The following is a 14,952-nucleotide window of genomic DNA, read 5'->3' as shown; positions in this document are numbered from 1 at the left end:
AAAGGATAAAATAGTCATTTCAAGCAAGTTAAAGTGTCCCGATTTTTTTTTTTTTTTTTTTTTTTTTTTTTTGCAAGTTTTGGAAGTCATTAGTTATTATCCTAATACATTTGTTGCTCTCTCTACTTGGGACAAAACTTGAAGTGTGCCCTTAAAATTTCAAAAGACTTTATATTCTTATCAAATTCATTCAATGATTCTTTATTTTTTAATAGAATTTGTTGGATGTAGAAAATCAAAGTCACAATCCGTCATGTGTCAAAGACAATGTCAAATAGATAAATAATTAGAAAGTTTTGGAAGTTCAGGACTTAATGCAAATAGACAAATTGAGATTATTGAATGCAATTGGATAAGAATAGAGAATCATTTGAAACTTTTTAAAAATTCACGGTGAAGTTTTGGACCAAGTATAGAAAGACAACAACGTAGTTATTCGAGTACAAATTAGAGAGATTGAATATTCATCAAGTTTCTTAAATCAAGTTTTATCAATCAAATTTTTTATCAATCAAATTTTATCAAACTAAGAAGCATCTTTTTTTATCAATCAAATTTTATCAAACTAAGAAGCATTCATGTATGAAAACACATAACTTTAGATAGTACTGTATAAATTATTTTTTCATCAACATACACTTTTGATTCAACAGTTTTATAACACAATCAAAACATGGAATACATTGGGAAATATGCATAAAATAGTTCAGGTACTAAGAATTCATAAGAGAGTTTACATTACATTAATATATATATTGTATGCATTACATAAAATCATGACTTCACATCCACTCCTAAAAAAACAAAAGAAAGATGCTAAAGTCCTTTTTCTTTGTGAGGATCACAATTTAAAAACTCTTGTTTCCTTCCTTCCTTTCTTTTCTTCTCCCTTTCTGAAATTTCATATGAAAATTAATTTACATATGTTTCACTTCCTTAATTAGCCCAAGCAAACCCTGTTTCTATTCACTTAACTTATATAAAGTACCTGTTTTTATTTAGGCCTACATCTTTCTTTATATGTGCAGTAAATAGTAACAAAAACACTTGACTGAATATTTCATCTAGCTCCCTACATCCCATATTTGAGTCATTTGCCTACTTGAACTTGAAGACTTTCTCCACCTTGCTAGACGTAGCAAAAATGCTAGCACTTCCGATGGGTCACCTAGAGAGTATGTTGCATCTGTGTTCTTTGGACTTGATGTTACTATTATTGAATATCCTTGGCCCCTGCTTTTTATTGCCTGCAAAATTCCAATTTCAACTTAGATAATTCCAAATATAATTACTAATCTTCTAGTTAATATTTAAATTCACTAGCTATAAAGATAACAAATAGAAAGAGATAATCCTCACTCTGAATCATTTATTAGCAATGGGAGATTCAATATTCACATTTAGGGGTGTTTTAATATCTATGTGTGCCTAATTAGAATTTTTTTTTTTTAATGTTTTTACCCTGAAAAAGAAAGTGTTAGTCAATCCCTCCATCTTTTTAACTTATCTTTTAGAGTGAGTTAGACTCAAGTTTAAGTTTAAGTTATTTTTGGGATGAGTTAGACTCAAGTTTAAGATGATATCAGAGTCTCCTAGTCTAATATTGGGACACACTTTGTTGCGTCACCTATAGATATCCATTTCTACAAACTTCAACGTTTCAGATATCTAGCTCTGAACATGAGTGACATGTAAATATTCCATATGAGCTTATTACTAAGAGTCATTTACAAGTGTCACTTTTAAGTTAAGAGTAGCTAAACATAGAGTGGATGTCAATATCTGACACCATAATACAATCCGCTAATACAAATATATTTTTATTGCACTTATGCCATATATAATCACATGAAATATGGAGATCATATTATACCATTATAACATGCCAACCCTGAATTGAGACCTTGAACTAGAATAGTACCTTGAATGCATCTTCATCGGTTCGATCATCTCCAATGTAGACAGGTAGAACATCATTAGAGTTGCTTAATCCAAGAGTGTCAAGTAAATATTCCAAAGCATGACCTTTATCCCACTCTATTTTGGGTCGTATTTCCATTACTTTTTTACCAAAACTAAAGCTAAACTCTGGATAATGCTCAAGCACAGATCTCACATTCTCTTCTAATGTTCCATAATCCTGAAATTAAATCAACCGTTTTCTATGTTATAGTAATTGGTAACAAACAGGGCATACCATAAAATTTTCTATAATAGTGTTGAGTCTATTACCTCTTCCTTAACCTGTCGGAAATGTACAGAGATGCAAAACCGATTGTCTTCAATCCTAGCACCTTCTATCTTCATGACTTTCTCCTTCAATGCTGCCAGAATCTGCAAAAAAACATAAACAACTTCTTATTATAAGATAAGCAACAACTATGAAGTTAAATTTGTTAGAAGGCATGATTGGATATTCTTAGATGAATGGAAAAAAAATGCCAAGCTTAAATAATTACCTTCTGAATTGCAGGCAAAAATTTCTTAGCAGGTTGAAATAGTACTTCATTCCCCTGCCAAATTGAATAAGACAGAGAAGCTGATAAGTATAGGAAAAAACAAAATATCCATTTGCTGCTTAATTAATTCTGTGAACATAATTAAATTAGGCTGTTAATTATTGTGTTTATATATTTTAATTATGCTTTGGATCTTCTACCTTTTTGTCATGAGATACAGTAAGCAATTTCCCATCACAGGATTTAATTGGTCTTGGTGGTGCCATAATATCCATTCCATGGCTTCCAGCATAGTATACATTACTCAACTTTACAAATTCTTTTACCTGCATCAAAGAAATAAATACTGTTATATATCAACAATTCATTGCCTTAACATCAAACAGATACTGCTACATATCAACAATTCATTGCCTCAGGCTCATAAATAGAATATCTAACAGATAAAAGTGATTGGATAAAAATGCCCTCTGAATTTAGCAATAGGGCAGCCCGGTGCACTACGCGTCTCCGCTAAGCGAGGGTCCGGGGAGGGGTCCCACCACAAGGGTGTATTGGGGGCAATAAGACGACAACAACGTTTACCTTTCGTCAAGGCTAATTTAGCAATACTAAAAAAAATCCTTTTCTTTGTTTGCTAACATCGAAAACCGTAATTACTTTGTCACAAAAAATTCACAATCCATCAAAGTGTCAAAACCCGAAACCGTTTGTTACCTTGTCTCTGCTTCTACCACTGACTATTGCTGTTGGGAAATACTTTGCAACTTCACGTACTGCAGCACGCATCTGCAAGGAAAGATATGCCATATGAATATTCTAGTCCTAGCAGCTCTTGGCTTACTTCATATTGATTAACTAATTAATTAATGTTTACCTCGTCAGACATGAATGCAAGATCGGGATTATCTACGATGGGTGAAAGAGTGCCGTCGTAATCTAGAAACAAGGCTATCTTCTTCCCCTTTGCTGCTTTCATCATCTGATCAAAACAACCTAATGCAGAAGGATGCTCCACCTGATATATAGTTTAATTTCCTAGTGTAAGTGTACTTAATTAAGTAATAAGGACAATTAAGTTCTTTAATTATTACTTGGCTACTGATGTAAAATGATGATTAATTGCTTAATTACTTACCACCCATGAAGTATAACTTGCATCTCTGGGGTTACCAAGATGAATTAAATTTGATGTTTTTGCATTTACAGAGCGGTCACTACCAGACTGCCCTTTTTGTCTGTTGGAAGATGATCTTTGAAATCCCATAACCTGATTGAACTTTGCAATATTTCTCTTCAACATATCTATGTTTAAAGGAGAAAAGAAAAAAATAGTTTAGCACTACTAATTATTGCTTTTTTTGCAGAACATAAGAAATTAGGGCTCACAAGCATTATTAAGAAAATTAATTAACATATACCCAACTAATTAATCCCAGATAAATTACCTGATAAATTCAGTGAAATTGCAACCTGAGTTATTGAAATCCTGTGATTACTTCTCTACTTCACCTGCAATGGTACTAGACCAATTAAACTCATATAATCTGTGACATAATTAGGCCTATAAAAAGGAAAATGAAATTGTTGCAATGAATAAAAAAAACAAGCATGTGAGTTAACCAACAAGGCAAAACACTTCCAACTAAATAATAATAATAATAAAACATTAAACAATGCATGTCTAAGCCCTATCAAAGTGAACAGGACTTAAGTGCATGAGTTTCTTAATTTTCTATTTACATGCAACATATCTTTTTTTTTAATATGCAACATATCTTCATTCGAAAAACACACGGGTCCCATTACGAGATAGCTTATAATATTATATTAAAAATTTATTTTATATATTCATGCATATTAATTATCAATAATATCAACATCGTTAATTTTTTATTTTGGCACAGCCAACATCGTTATTTCTAAGAAAAGTGTTGGTATGCTAATCAATAAAGAGATATTTTTCCTATTAAAAAGAGAGAATTTTAGTTTATTTGAAGTTGCAAAGTCTCTGTTCGTTCTCCTTTTCTTATCTATTTTTTATTTTTTTACTCAAATAATAGAATAAAAATGTTTAATTAGCATACATGCTTTTACAAAGAAAATCAACTGATAATAACAAATAAGTTAAAATATAGTTAAATCAAAGGGACTCTCAAAATAATCCTATTTTATATAATTAACTCCAAGCACTAACCAGACAACCAATAGTACAAGAGAGAACTTCTCAATAACTAGGATCATCAAATTCAGAAGCAATTACACGGTTTTACACAAAATAATCCGTTTCATACGATCTGTTTGAAACTATTATTATTTTCGTTTTTAAGAAAGAAGATCAATTAAAATCCGCATCTTTGCACCATTTTTTATTGTACTCGAAATTATACTCCTATCTATAAATTTTAAACAGTATTATTAGATTTGAATTCCATATACAAAATTGTAGAAGTTGTCGATGATTATATAAACATCCTAATCTTCTTTTGCAGATATGTCGAGCTTAAATAATCCAATTTCATTTAAATCATTTGACAAGTTTTTGTAAATGGAATCCTCTTGTCACTAGCAAACATATTTCACCTGTAAAAAACACCACATAATTAATAACAAATGTTGTAAATTAAGCATTAATTAATTATATAGTAGACTCTTGATCCAGATGGATGAGATAATTTAGTAATTAATCAATAAGGGTCTCTTTCAACATTAAACTAAATCCACGAACAAGAAGAAAACAGAAGGTACAAAACCAAAAGAATAAATTGATGACTAAGCAAGTAGTCATGGTCCACACATTTGAAAGGTTGTTAATTAAGTAGGGTTGCCTTCAGCCTATTCAGATGATACTGACTAATAGCTAAGGTTTAAATGTTAAAAACAAACTTTAGCGAATAATACAATGCGTGTATAGTCCCTTAGTTTGGCTCCACTTAATTAATTCTAAATTCTTAATTAACTGCCTGTTTACCTAATTTCAACTTCCATTTCCAACCACATTATTTATATACTATACTAATAATAATAACATATCCATCACCTAAACTTTTTTATAACAAAAATGATAATAATAACATATCATAACAATCCTCAAAAATCTACTAGTGTCATATGGATCTACAGTGCAGAACACCAGATATCACATTCCATTTCATGTCGACACTTAAACAATTATATATATATATATATATATATATATATATATATATATATATATATAATATATGCACCATGTGACAAAACATAACACATCTTACTAAAATATAATATTTTATGTCGACACTTACGTATATATATATAATATATGCACCATGTGACAAAACATAACGCATCCTACAAAACATATCACATTCCATTTCATGTCGACACTTAAACAATTATATATATATATATATATATATATAAAAGAGCATCTCTAATAGAGGTTGTTTCAAAAAGTGTCAAAACATAACACATCCTATTAAAATATAATATTTTATTGGGTAAAGTTCAAATAAAACCCATGTGGTTTCACTAATTTTCAGATAAAGGACTGTGGTTTACTTTTTATCAAAACAAGGAATGATGTTTTCAACTTTAGCAAAATAAGGACTTTTTCGATTGATACTATTAAAATCACCCTTAACAACTTCAAAAATGACATATTTTAAGAACTACTAATATTCTAAGCAACTTTAATTCTTCAACTTTTTTATTTCGAGATTATTTAGATGATGTTTGGTAAAGAGAGAGAAAGTTAATGTTTAGAGAGAGAAAGTTCCAAAAAAGATGATTTTCTAAAATCGAAAATGTAGTTCCATAGAAAATATGACATTGAACAATTTTAATTCTTGAAAATTTTTATTTTCAGGTCGTTAAAGATAGTTTTAATAACATTATTAAAAGTGCAAAACCTAAGTCCTCGTTTTGACAATCCTTTATCTGAAAATTAGTGAAACCACATGGGTTTTATTTAAATTTTCCCCTATTTTATTTCATGAATCATTCATAATCAAGTTTGATAAAATTGACACAATAATCCCACAAATCATTACTTTATATAATTTATTTAATATTGTCATAAAGATGCATGAATAGTAATAATCACTTTTTTATATATTTTTATATATTAAAAACAAAGGTTGCCAACTTTTTAATAAGATTGCCAAACATTACTTACAAGTTTCTAACCACCTTTTACTGGAGATGTTCAAATACTATGAAGCCTAGTTGATGAACCATATTCATTAAACAGTGGCAACTACGTTAATTAAAAATCAAATGTATCAGTTTTATATTTATTTGTTTTTTGCTATCAATAAATTCAAATAAAAAATATGACTCATTGCTCCATTATAAATTCGATCGGCTATATTAATCTGATAATAAATAAAATAAAAAAGAAGGTGTTTAGCTCATTTTACAGACCAGATACATAATTTAATAGATATATTGTCTTCCTACATGTAATCCTCTTAATTAAGAAAAAGAAAAGGCGAATTCAAAAAAGATAAATAAAAAAAGGTAGAAATCATTACGTCTTTTTCAGAAGAGGATATGAAAAATCCCAAACAAGACTGAGTAATATTAATTTGAAAAGCATATAAAGGAGTTGTACATTATTCTATATATAGTTGCATTGCATGTGTCTTCTCTTCAGTACCCATTGAAAAGGAAATTCTAAAACTAATATTTGACACTTCCAAGAAAACTATATATTTTCCTCAACATTAACGCAGATTAATTAGTGATATGATCATGAATACGTGCAAATTTTAAATTTTAGGTGACATTGGATACGCAATTTAATTATGTCAAAACAACTAAGTAAAACAAATCGATCTGTCAAAATAATTAGAGTTAACTAAGGCGTGATGAGCACGTATATATGTTTATAATTTGCTATAATAAAAAAGAAATGGCATTACATCCATTTAGATCTTCCAACTAAAACTTTAAAATCAATTACAATTCTAAAATTCAAAATCATCAATGAGATCCCTAAATTAAGTAAAAATCATTAATTAAATTTATATTTTATCCTAAAATCAGAAACTGTGACTATTTGATATACACTCTAATTATTTCTATATTGATTCAAAATAAGTTTGAGATCAACAGTATGATTTTCGATGAGGTTCAATTAATCATTTTTATTTAAAATGCAGACTCAATTAATGATTTTTCATAAATTTAATGTTCTATATATAAAATAATTAAATCATATATGTCTTCTTCTTTAATTAAATCATTGTTTGATTTGATGTTCTATATATAAAATAATCACAAATTAACTTTTTAAAAAAGAAAAAGGTCGAAGCAACCCATGGGGTAGGTTTTGCTCCCATTTTCCCAAACCTCCAACAATGTGACACCTCCACCGGGGACACGTATATAAACTTTAAAACCCCAAATTTTAAAAACATTTTAGATTATTTAAAAAAAGTGGCTCAACTTTTGAAACCGAAAGTGTGAACAGAAGAAAGAATAATGTGAAAAATAATTTATTTAATCAAATTAAAATCAGACAGCTAATACTAAAGACCAAGATCACGTGTCAACTGCTAAAATAAGTTCATAATAATAATAAAAAAGGAAAATTACATGTGATTAATAAATAGTTTTTTCTTTTTAACCAGAGGCATCTTCAAAGCATCCTTTTTGTATGAAAATGAATAAAATAATAAATAAAGACTATGCATTCAATTTCCATAGGACGAAGTCTCATTTCCTAGTCATAAAGCAACTACCTGGAATTGGGTTTAACTAATTAATTACTACGTACGCTTTTTTTAATGGAATGTTAGTGGAGTAATTGATTAGGTTGTCAGTTTATATGACTTCTGTTGATGACACCTTTCATGGACTAACGACTTTTGTATATTTAAAAACAAGGCTTAATCTAACATTAACCTTATTTAAAAATTTCTAAGAAAATGCATTATTGGAGTCAAAATCCTTAATTTTTTTATCCTGTTACGGTCCAATAATTGTCTGTGTAAATTCTTTGACTATATTGCAAAGTCGAAGTAAGCGTAATCAAAGGCTGGAAAGAGTTCCAAATACATATCTATCTTGCTTCCACTTTTTTCCTTTTTCAGACCTTTGAAAGTCAAAGACAACGTATTTGGTTTTGTTGTTTGATTTCTTAAGTTTATTACTGAGAATTGAATGCAGTTTTCACTATAAAGGGAAGAAATTCTTTTTAAAAATGAAAAAAAAAAGTCAATAAAGAAAATGTCAGAAATTAATATAACGAAAAAGAAAAAAAAATACCCTCTCGGAATGGGGTGTACAAATTAAACAAGGCAACCAAATGGCTGCAATAAATGAGATTCAGAAACCTTAAAAAAAATTAAAATAAAAAACACACCCAAAGTCATTACATTTATTATTATTATTATTATTAGGAAAAGCTAATCATCTTTTAGAACCTTCATTTTAATTATTATTGATCAACTTTTAAATTTTATTGGACAAATAATATAATAATGTTCCTATAGATTTTAATGAATTTCTTTTAAGATTTAAGATTATAATAAACCTAGATCTAAAGTTGAATATCCAAATAAATTATAATAAATATTATTTTTCAAACGGAAAAAAATAACTTTTTTAATACTCATAAAATAATATACATAATTATAACCAATAAAAAATTTAATACATTAAATCAAAAAATTAAAAAATTGGGAATTTTCTCAAAGGTCAAACATATCAAAAAGTCTTTTTCCCCATTATTATTATAATTAAGGAAGTCATCAACATCATATAATAGCAAGCCCTATAAGTTGTAACCGGTTTTTTGGGGTTCCATCCCTTCAGAAAGACAAACTAACTTATTTCGGGTCCCACCTCACCCCCTCCTGATTCGAAACCAACTAGACCTTTTACCCTGGACCGACCGACTGAGTTAGTGGACCCCAGAATCTCTGTATTCGACGTGGTATATCCAATCATCTGAGTAACAGACACGTCGCAATTGCTCAAACCGTTGATCCAACTAATATTTTATGACCGTGTGGGGTCCAATTGGGCTACAAGGCCCAGTTCACATGGGACCTATAACGTACGTGTACGACCCAGATTTCACGCTTTTCTACTAGCCTATATCTAAAAGGGAAAAGAAGCTAAAAGGACCATAAAGTAACTGAAAAAAACAGTATGTAGACCTAGCAAAAGTAGGAAGTCCTAGGCGCGTGAGAAACAACATAGCTACTATTAACGCGGGGGGTGAACTTCACCTCCATGAAGATCGCGTGGTGATACTAGAGTGTGTTTGTGTAGGGAGAAAAAAAAACTAACATCAACTGCTTTTTCGTTTTATTCGCAGCTTTTCTCGCGATTTTGCAGCTCGAAAAGCAAAATTCTGGTTAAGTTAATGAAGAACATTAAAATTACATGGCGGTTATTATTCATCAATATATAATTTTCTTTTAAAAAAAGCTATAATCTGAAGAGCTTCTATATTCACAGGTGTTAATAGTTTCCGATGACATTACCACCGGCGAGAAGTCACCGAAAATCACAGAAAAAACACATGCATCTATTTTCCTTGAATCGAAGCAAATGGATACGCACACAAACACACATATATAAGATATAAAAACAGTATGAAATTGAAAGGAAAAACTTACCGAATCAAAGAGAGACTGCTCGCTCTGAAATCTTGACCTAGCCGATTAAGGAGATTCGGAAGGAGAAAATGAGAGCGATCGAGAGCGAGAGCGCGGGATAGAACGAGAGCTAGATAGTAAAATAGCAGAAGGAAGAGATTGAGATAATGGAGAGGGAGAGGGAGAGAGTCGGTGTATGATTATCTGAATATATTTATAGGGAGAGAGCGAAAGAGAAAGAGAAAGAGGGTTTTAGGGATTTTGGAAGTTAGCAGAGAAGGTGATTCTTTGGATCCCATTGTATCATAACTTCCTAACCTTTTTACTACTTTTGAAAGTTTTGCAGATTTTGACACCTGCATTGACCAAAATGGGCCTATGCATGTAGTTTTTACTCTAAAACCTATCAATTCATTTTTATATAATATTTGGGGAAAAACATTTATTTTAATAATATTTTTAATATTTCAATCTGTCAAATAATATTTAATAATTTTATTTTTTTCATTTTTTAATGCTAAACTATTATTCTTTTTAAAGCAATAATGCTAACTATTATTATTATTGTTATTATTATCTTGTTTGTAAAGATAGTAAAGTAGGTTGCTGTATAATAACAGTGTTATTTGATTTATATAATTATATATTACTGTATATTATATAAATTAAATGAGTGGTTTAAAGAGATTTGTCTCTATATATTAGGAAATATTTTTCAATTTCGATTAAGGTATTTTTATTTACTGTTTGTTGCTGCTGTGACTGATAAGTAGTAAATATTAATTGATTTTTCTGTAAATATATAGTTATTTCGAATTTTTATCAAACACCTTTTTATTTCATAATTAAACTTAAAATGTAAAAAGCAGTTCTAAAAATTAAAAACAAACTATCACTAAATATTCTTGCATCTATTATTTAATGGATACTACACATTTTTTTTTAAATAACTTTTTTTTGGTAAACTTTTTTTTTTTTAAATAACTAATACTACATATATTAGATTCTGAAATCTATATAAAAAAATAGTTGTGAATATTAAATTCTGTTAGTAGTATCTTACTCATTTAATTTATATTTAAATTTTACATTTTATATCATTAATTTGAAAGTAGTTTTATTTTTCTATTGAAAAAAACTATAAACAAAATTTACCGTCAAAATGTAAAAGATATAATTTTAAATGCATATAAAATAAATTACGAAATTTTAAATGAGGTTTGTTGGTTTATTAACTAAGAGCTCAATGTGTGGTATTGTAATCAATAAATGGTTTAACATATTAAATTGAAAAATTAGATAATTAATAAAAATTATAAAATAATAGATATTTTTAGGCTTAATAGGTATCCAGCCCCCTAAATTTGTAACTTTTTTTCACCTGACCCTCTCAACTTAGGGGACAACCTCTCAACCCTTTCAACTCTCTAAAAACAGCACATATAGCTCATTAATGCCTACGTGGCTCTGAAATGGAATAAGTTGGGATTGCACTCATTAGAAGGCGCGTGAAGGTTGGCTTTAGAAACTTAAACGGTAAAAAAATCTTCTTTCTTCTTAAATCCTTAACGTTCTTCTCCTCAGAAATCCTTCCTTCCTCTTTTCCGATTCCTTCGATTCAGAATATTTCTGTCTCTGATCGGTCTCCGATTCAAGTGTGTTTTCTACACGGGTCAATATTTTGACCGAACATAGCGGTGTAAGGGGATGTATCTGATGTTTTTGGAGAGCTGAGGGGGTTGAGAGGTCGTCTCCTAAATTGATGGGCCAGGTGAAAGAAAATTACAAGTTTATGGGGTTGGTGCCTATTAAGCCATATTTTTATTGTCAAACTACAGATATTTTTGTTTTTCTGTTTTTGTTTATGGCCTTTTTAACCTTGTTATGTAACAAAATAAAAATAAAAAAACCTCTATTTTTTTTTTTTGAAAGCAAAATCTCTAGTTCTTCATAATTTTATTTTGTTAATTTCTTCATATTTTTATTAGCCCTTCCAACATTTTAAAAAAATGCACTGCAGTGTCATACGCCATTATTTTTTCCTTTACTGATAATAAATAATATACATTGTACGAACATCTTCCTTTCCAAGATTTGACATGTCCTTGACACATGGCAGTTTATTTATTTTCAGCATTGGATGTCCTCATCAAGGATATTATATTCCTGACTTCAAAAAAAGGATATTATATTCCAAGGAAAAAATTGAAAATTTATGAGAATTAAGCCTTTATTTGGGAGTTTGGAGGTTAATGGAGGTGAGAGTGAAAGGAGGTAATGGAAAGGGAAGGGAAGTGATGGAATGGAAAGTTAAAAGTTAACCTTGTTTTGGAGTTTATAGGATGTAGATGAGGTTAAATGTTTAACTTTGTTTGGGAGTTTAAATATGGAGGGGAATGAAGGTAAATTTACACTACAGAGACAAGAAATTTTAAAAAAGTTTACGTTACTCCTATTAACCCCCAATTTGGAGGTTAGAGTTTGGAGGTTAGAGGAAGTAAAGATTTAACCCCATTAACCTCCATTTACTTTCAAAAAATAACTCTCAAACAAGGTTAACTTAATACTTAACCTTCCATTACTCCCATTTACTCCCATTAACCTCCTCCCAAACAAGGGCTAAGATTTTAGTTGCTTTCATAAATTGTTCTTTTAGAAAAAAATAGAAAAAGATTATAATTCAGGAATCTGCACTTTTAATATTATAAATCTTAATAGAGTAATAATAGACCGTGTTTGAAACTGTTTTTAATATAACGGTGAAAACACATTTTACCCATAATCGATTCCATAGTCTTTGCTTTTCAAAAATAGTTCATGATCTTTAATGAGTGAGAACTATATGATGATAAACAAACTTGTCTGTTTTTCCAATTAAGGAAAACATGATAATATTGATAAAGAGAGATAGACGACCATGACTATTGATAAATTCTGGTAAGTGCACGGTTTTCTTATAGTAATAAAAAATATTGATCCCACGAGAAAAAAATAGTTATTATTCACTATTACTTTTATCCATTTAATTTGTTTATAGAAAACCTAATTTAAGGAGGTTGTTAATTATTTAATTAAAACTAATCTAATCAATTGAATTTAAAGGTCAAACTTAAATATGCACTTGAATATAAGTTTGAGTCAAATGATAAAAACTTAACGATTTGCTTAATTTAACTTATTAAATATAACAATTACAAGTTAAGTTGTAAAGATTTCTAATTTACTCTCTCGGTATAAATTAGACTACTTATCAATATAAAATGATGATATTAATTCTCAGTTCTCACTTGTTAAATCAACTAATAAATCACAAATATTACAAGTTTAATAATCAACTTACGACAACTATCTTATTATCATGATCTCTCTAGTGATAAAGAATATAATAAATTCTTCATAAATTTCATTATAGAATTGTCTCTCTATCGTATCCCTAACTATAAAGATCAATTAAGAATTTAATTGAAATATGTATTGTGAAAAGAATATTACAAGTTAGATTAAACTAAGTTTAATATATCATCCATAAAGATGAAAACATATAGAATATATAGTAGTGCTCACCTGGACCCTGAATGACCAAATGAATTTGGTCATTCACCGTTACATTCAAGCTTATTAGAAGCATGTGGTGGAGATTCAAACTATCCTAAAGCTTATATTTAATAAGCTTGGATCTAACGGTTGGTCATTCAGGGTCCAGATGAGCATTGAATATAATTGAAAATACAAGAAGTAAAGAAGAAGAAGAAGAAGAGTGAAGGATGATCTCTCTATCATTTTATATGAATGTCTTCTTTTTTTCTTGTTCTCCAATTTTTTTGTCAAAATGTCATAAACATATGTCTGATCTTCAAACCTCCTATTGCTCTCTAACTTTTAGGTTAATCTCCAAGTAATTAATGATGATAGAAAATGCCACGAATTGTATTATTTTAAAGGTGGAGACACCCCTCAATAGGGATATGACTTTTCAAGACACCTTTTTAGGAGCACATGTATTTATTGGCTCATAAAATAAATTTTATTTTTATGTATATAAAAAGTTTGTATTTAATTTTAGAGTAAAGTTCCAAATAAAAGAAAAAAATAAAATAAATAAATTTTCAGGCGTGCCACACATCGTGTGGCATGTAATTACTACAACGAAGGCCAACTTTTCTAAATGGTGATAGCGAGTTTCCGCATCCCTTAGAGCCATGCTGGCCTAGTAGATAAGGAATTGTTCTCCTTCTTCCTCTCTGACTAGGACAGTTCCTATTGACTCATCTGTTACGCTGATGTAAAGGAAGAAAGTTCCGTTTGCCATCCGCTGGCTTAGAAGCAGTGGGCTGGAAATGATTGCTTCAACCCTTCAAAGGATTCTTGCCATTCTTTATTCCACTCAAAATCTTTTACCCCCCTTGAGATTTTTGTAAAAGAGTAGGTATCGCTTCACCGAATAAGACATAAAACGTCATCGAGCATTGATTTTTTTGTTCAACTTTTGGACGTCACTAAGTTTTCTTGGGAGTTCCATGTTGATGATGACCCAGATATTGTCAGGATTAGCCTCTATTCATGTTTGTGAAATCACGAACCTTAAAAATTTACCTGATTTCACACTAAAGGTGCATTTTTCTGGGTTCAGCTTCAGGTTGTGGAGTTTGAGGGTATCGAAGATAAGTTGGAGGTCTTTAGCATGCTCTTCCTTGGTTCGGCTTTCGATTGCCATGTCATCGACATAGCTCCACCTTATATCCGATGAGATCCTTGAAAATTTCATTCACGAGTTTCTGGTACATTGCACCTGCATTTTTATGCCAAAAGGCATAGCATTATAATAGTACGTACCTTCGTGAGTTATGAAACTAGTTTTTCCTTTGTCCTCGGGGTTCATACGGATCTGGTGGTACCTT

General features: G+C 29.8%; 1 protein-coding gene across 1 annotated transcript; it reads right to left on the bottom strand.

Moving 5' to 3' along the window:
• Positions 1 to 674: 674 nt before the first annotated feature.
• Positions 675 to 10,341, bottom strand: LOC136224095 (probable trehalose-phosphate phosphatase D). The gene is made up of 10 exons (XM_066012352.1): positions 10,076 to 10,341; positions 3,908 to 3,971; positions 3,598 to 3,764; positions 3,337 to 3,477; positions 3,177 to 3,248; positions 2,660 to 2,785; positions 2,460 to 2,513; positions 2,233 to 2,334; positions 1,922 to 2,140; positions 675 to 1,247 (listed from the first exon to the last, which is right to left on the bottom strand). Exons 3-10 carry the CDS (start codon positions 3,760 to 3,762, stop codon positions 1,065 to 1,067), a joined length of 1,062 nt encoding a protein of 353 aa, XP_065868424.1. The 5' UTR covers positions 3,763 to 3,764; positions 3,908 to 3,971; positions 10,076 to 10,341; the 3' UTR covers positions 675 to 1,064.
• Positions 10,342 to 14,952: the final 4,611 nt, after the last annotated feature.

Source organism: Euphorbia lathyris, chromosome 1 (genome assembly GCF_963576675.1).
Source record: "Euphorbia lathyris chromosome 1, ddEupLath1.1, whole genome shotgun sequence".
Classification (NCBI taxonomy): Eukaryota; Viridiplantae; Streptophyta; class Magnoliopsida; order Malpighiales; family Euphorbiaceae; genus Euphorbia; species Euphorbia lathyris.
This window is presented reverse-complemented; position numbering and strand designations above follow the sequence as displayed.